Source organism: Gavialis gangeticus, unplaced genomic scaffold (genome assembly GCF_001723915.1).
Source record: "Gavialis gangeticus isolate Ggan-Ray unplaced genomic scaffold, GavGan_comp1, whole genome shotgun sequence".
In the NCBI taxonomy this organism is placed as follows: domain Eukaryota; kingdom Metazoa; phylum Chordata; order Crocodylia; family Gavialidae; genus Gavialis; species Gavialis gangeticus.
This window is the reverse complement of record NW_017729034.1, coordinates 13,941,894-13,947,466: the sequence shown is the minus strand read 5'-3', so window position 1 is coordinate 13,947,466 and position 5,573 is coordinate 13,941,894. Positions and strand designations below refer to the sequence as shown.

The 5,573-nt window shown below is 42.1% G+C and overlaps 1 protein-coding gene across 1 annotated transcript in view; it reads left to right on the top strand.

Moving 5' to 3' along the window:
- TBX15 (T-box 15) overlaps nucleotides 1-2,699 on the top strand; it is a 219,206-nt gene extending 216,507 nt beyond the window's left edge. Inside the window, exon 8 of the mRNA XM_019527667.1 lies at nucleotides 500-2,699. Coding sequence (XP_019383212.1) covers nucleotides 500-1,284 — 785 coding nt within the window. The 3' untranslated portion in view covers nucleotides 1,285-2,699. The remainder of the gene's footprint in view (nucleotides 1-499) is intronic.
- The last annotated feature ends 2,874 nt before the right edge of the window (nucleotides 2,700-5,573 follow it).

Here is a 5,573-nt window from a genome sequence, read left to right as displayed (position 1 = left end):
GCAACTTCTGTCTTAAAGCTACCATTTATTGCACACTGAGCTATCAGATCAAACCTGTTGAATGTTGTAAAAATCTTGTATGCTCTCAGCTAGTTTGTACTGCAGCCCCCTGGGGCTGATGATAAAACTTGTCTATAGCAGTGCAGTACAGAGGAATGGTCTTCCTGGCAATGAGCACAGGGGCGGGGGGGGAGGGGCAAGGCTTTAAAAATGAAGACTAGAGATAAATCCACTCAGTAAACTCAGATCTCTTGAATGATGGAGCTGGGCTTCTCTACAGCTCCCCCCACCATAATGTAAAAATAGTTTTAAAAATGGCAGGAAGGACCAGTGATTTTATGCTTGAAACTAAAATGTTTACTAAGGCAAGCTGGTTTTTTGTGGTTGCCATTTTGTCTTACTGCTTTATTTACTGAGGGAAGCTAATGTGCATAGGGACCATCCTGTTCCATACATGTCACAGGCCTTTTAAAATGCTATGCTGTTTTCTATTTTCCAGGGGGCAGCACAGGTACCTCTCCAACAACCTCCAGCACCGGGACTCCATCACCCTCAGCTTCTTCTCATCTTCTCTCTCCATCCTGCTCTCCTCCAACCTTTCATCTGGCCCCCAATACTTTTAACGTGGGCTGCCGGGAGAGCCAGCTGTGTAACCTTAACCTGTCTGATTATCCCCCATGTGCCAGAAGCAATATGGCTGCCTTACAGAGTTACCCTGGGCTGAGTGACAGCGGGTACAATCGGCTGCAAAGTGGCACTGCTTCTGCCACTCAGCCCTCAGAAACTTTCATGCCTCAGAGGACTCCATCCTTGATCTCAGGAATGCCAACTCCATCCTCACTGCCTAGCAATGGCAAGATGGAAGCCTATGGTGGCCAACTGGGGTCCTTCCCAACCTCTCAGTTTCAGTATGTCATGCAAGCAGGCAACCCTGCCTCCACCTCTTCTTCTTCACATATGTTTGGTGGTGGCCACATGCAACAGGGCTCCTACAATGCCTTCTCCCTTCACAACCCTTACAATCTGTATGGATACAATTTCCCTGCCTCCCCTCGGCTGGCAGCAAGCCCAGAGAAACTGACCACCCCCCAAAGCACTTTACTCTGTTCCTCCCCTTCCAATGGGGCTTTTGGAGAGAGGCAATATCTTTCAACAGGGATGGATCATGGGATGCACATGATCAGCTCCCCACCCAGCAACCAGCAAACAGCCAATGCCTGTGATAACAGGCAGTATGGGGCTGTTCAGGGTTCCTCCTCACAGATGTCTGTGCACATGGTTTAACCAGCAAGCTGTCTCCTTGGAATCACAGACGACAAGACTTTGTTGTCTCCCCAGTTGACCCCGCCCCAATACTATTTTGCCTTTAAACTTATAGTGGAACTAGTTTGTTAATGATATATGAAGATACAGGTCATCCAAATACAAACCAAAGAACCCCATGGAAAGCCCCAACCTGACAGCCACTGCCACTCATTGTAATCCAAGGCCTTAGCATCTGGAATGGAGCATCTATTCCTAATGAACATGATACAGAAAAGGGCATTGTTTAAGAGAAGCCAGAGTGAAGCATAAAAAAAAACTAATACATGGTACATGCATTTACTGTCAATGAGCATGAACTCTGGTTGTTGAAGGAATCTTGTATGTGTGTTCTGTCCTTCTATGTCCAAGGAAGGATGCCACTAAAGAATTCATGACACAAAGCTGCGCTGCCCATGCAAGGCCATCTTTTTCAAGGCCTCCTCCCCCCTTGACTATCTTTTGCTGCCTGAGTGGTTTAACAATAACAACCTCAAAAGTTAATACAAGTCCTGCGGCTCCCTCTCCCCACTGTAGTAAAAGAACTTCATGGCTGAACTGGAACTTCTCTTCCTTAAGAGATTTTTACTTTTTGACTCTGGCTGTGCCTGACAGGCAATGTCTTTGCATAGGTCAAGCTCTCAAAGTGCCAAGCCTGCATAAAGAGAGAGAGAGAGAGAGAGAAAGAAAAAGAGAGTGAAGCTGTACCACACAATGGAACCTCTCTGCCCTATGTAGGGATCCATGTTCAGAATGCTGCATAAGGGAAGAGGGGTCTCAGTGCTGTGCCTTCTGTTGATGTTACTCAGAGCAATAAAGAAACTATAGACTGTGCTTGGAATATATCTGTCTGCAGAACATTCAGCTCAACAGGAGGAGAATCTCCAGACTGAGCATATGGTGAACGGTAGAAAGAAGAGGGGATCTGTTCTCCTGCAGACCCCAGATGTACAATATGGCTGACCTCAGCCACCTTGCATGTACAAGTTGCCATAGAAAACCATGCAGGTATTTTCTGTCCTCCAGCCTGCTATTTGATCTCTGTTTTACCAAATAGATCATTGACTTGTTAATTTTTTTTTTCTTTTCTGTTTTTTTTCTTCTTTAAAAAAAAAGAAAACAATTGTAGCTTGGTGCAATCTAAGCATTTAAGTTGTGTGAAAATGCAAATACCAAGTAACAGAATACAGATATTATTAAGATTTGTTTTGAGGTGTTGTAGATAAATGTATTTATGTGCCTAGTGGGGGATTCAATACTATGAGTATAAAAGAGGGCAATAAAAATGGTATGTAAAATATGTATGAAGAGAAAGGTGTATAAAGATTTGCCCTATGCACGGAACTTTGTTTCTAAGTGCCAAGCACAAAAGCGCTAAATAAATCTTTGCAATTGTTCCTTATGTGTTCTGTTTGTATGTAAGAATCCATAGTCTGTGGACATCAAATTTTAAAAGAAACAGCAAGTTTTTATGTGCAGAACCCAAGAATTGCAGCCATCTATATAAAACTAAGGTTCCCATGCATGGAAAAAGAAAATTAAGGGGAGACACAAAAGCAGTCTTCAAATATATGAAGAGCTGCCTTAAAGAAGAGACAGACCAGACCACCTTTTCTCCATCACTGGGCATGTCTATATGTGCATTTATGCCAACTTAAATTTACTGCATACTAAGTTACTGCACAGTAAGCAGGAATAGGCTGGTATCTACATGTGCAGGTGTTAAAGCACATTAACACACAGTGCTACTACGCAGTAAGGTGTCTACACATGCGTTACTGTGCAGTAACTAATCGGGCCTAAATTTGATACCTGAATGATGCAGGTATCAAATTTACGCTCAAATTGATGTAATTCACCATATATACTGTGCAGTCTGGGCATGCACAACTAGATGTGCACCCATACTGCACAGTAATTTCAGTTACTGTGCAGTAAATGCGGACACGTAGACATGCCCACAGGGTAGGGAGCAGAAAGTACAGCAGCAGATTGGGCAGAAAAATGGGATTAGAGGGCCCTATGGGAGGGTACAGGCATTAATTTTTTTAATCAATGCCTGCCAAATAATGCCTGCCAAAAAAAGTTGGCCTCTACCTCAAGTCCCTTCCAGCCCTAATTTTCTATGACTTCCTCAGAGAAGATGATAAGCTTTAAGTGGCCAGCTGACAACAATGCACACAGCAGCAATTCCTTTACACAATAACAACTTCCTAACATTTTAAAAAAATATTAGACCACCTTTAAAAGGTGGAGAGGTATGGCAGGGAAACTCTGCACCTGGGGCAGCCGCAACCCACTGGGCAGTGCCAGCTACTGTGGTGCTAATCACAGTGGCACAATTATGTGTTGCTGCGCTAACAGTTACTTTTGTACTCCATCATAAAGCTGGTGCCAGGGGCTGCTGCCCCTCTTGCTCCCTCTCATTTATGCTACTGGTTCCAATGGTCAAATATACACATACTATCAAATGCCCATTTTTGATTGGAAGAGGTCTTATATGCAGTGGTTTCTGGAATTCTCATTTTTAAGTTTCAACACAACTGGCAAATGTACTTCAAAAGGTATTTTTCATAGCTATTTTTAAATGGTCATAGATCGTTACAGATAATTTAGTGTTTTTTGTAAATTTTGTCTGGGTTTCTTCAGCTTGTCTGTTACATTACATCTCCAAGCCATGGGGAACCTGAAAAAATGCAGTTTTGCACTGTGTAGCTTTTTGATGTGTATACTAAATGAGAAACAATTTTTTAATAGAAAACTGAACCTGTAGGAAAGAAAATGCTTTGGAAGTTAATTCACTAGACAGTTTTTCACAGAGGCATCTACAAATTATTTTTCTGGACTTGAGGCATAGTCTATTAGTTTGGTATCCTTTGTCTAAAGGTAGTTAACTATAAATGCTTCAGAGGCAGGGGAAAGACACTGCACAGTAAAAGATGTGGGGTAATCTTCCTGCCCCAGTATCTCCCCGTAAACTTTATATATTAGTTCTTGGTTAATCCCAGAATTGGTGGTGGTGGTGTTGTGGGGGGTGTTAAATATATATTCCAAAATTCTTTATAAGCTCTTACATAAATATCCAATACCTCTTTCCATCTTGCTAAGTTCTTGGCTTCAATAATATCATGACAGAGAGCTCTAAATCTGTAATATCGTTTATCCTGAGGATGGTGGGGGAGGACTTCATATTGTATTCTAGATAAGGGATGACATTGCTTTATATAATAGCATTGTAACCTTGTGTGGTTCATTTCCCCTACATTCTTTCTTTTCTTACATTGACCCATGGTGTTTATTTAGCATCCCACAGTTACACCCAGGTCTCCCCTTTCCTGAGTCAAACAACTAATTTAAAATATATCAAAATGTGAATAGTTTTTCTTCCCTATTATGAATTTATTTTCCTTGTATGGACATTGGATTTTATTTCCCTTTTCCCAGAGTTGCTAACAAGTAGTCTGAACCCTGAAGCACACCATAGTTGGCATGTTGCCAGGATGAAAACTGACCATTTATTCATATGTCTTGCTTTCTGACTAAGGGAGCACTGTTAATGGAAGATAAATATCCTTCTGTATGTTACCTTAAGGCAGGAGTGTCAAACACATGGCTCATGGACTGCATCTGGTCTGCAGAACCATGTCATCTGGCCTGCTGGGATAGAGGGGCTGGGAATTTGGGGGCAGAGTGAGATGGGGCAAGGACTGCCACCAAATTCTGAGGATAGGGAGCTCTGGTGGGAATGTGTTTTGGCTGTGGTAGGATGAGCAACATATGTGTTAAGCCCTGCAATTCCCAGAGCCAGAACACTGGCTTAAATACCTGTGATAGTTAATGCTGTTGCTTTTTGCCTTACCTCTGCAGGTTGGTCTTGTTCTGTACCACAAGGAACCCCACTGTCCAGATCCAGCCCAGGAGACTGAAAGAGTTAGGCACCCATACTTTAGGGGGAACATATCTTTAAAAGTCAAATGTGTCAACTTGATAAACTGGATGAATTACTTTTTAAATTAAAAAAACAAAATAACATCCAGGGAGAAAAAGTCGAGCAGACAAAAAAACCTAAAAATGTGTCCCTTAAGGAAAGTTAAAAGAGAGCTTCTGGGGCAGAGCACTGGTTAGAAAGAGGCTTGGAACTGAGCAAAAAAAGGTCATGTTTTTACATTCTTTAAAAAAAAAGCCAAATTGCATCACTGGAATACCTAATGCTATCATATTTTTCTCCTTCTAATGGAAACAGCATGACCATGAATACTGATCACTTGAGC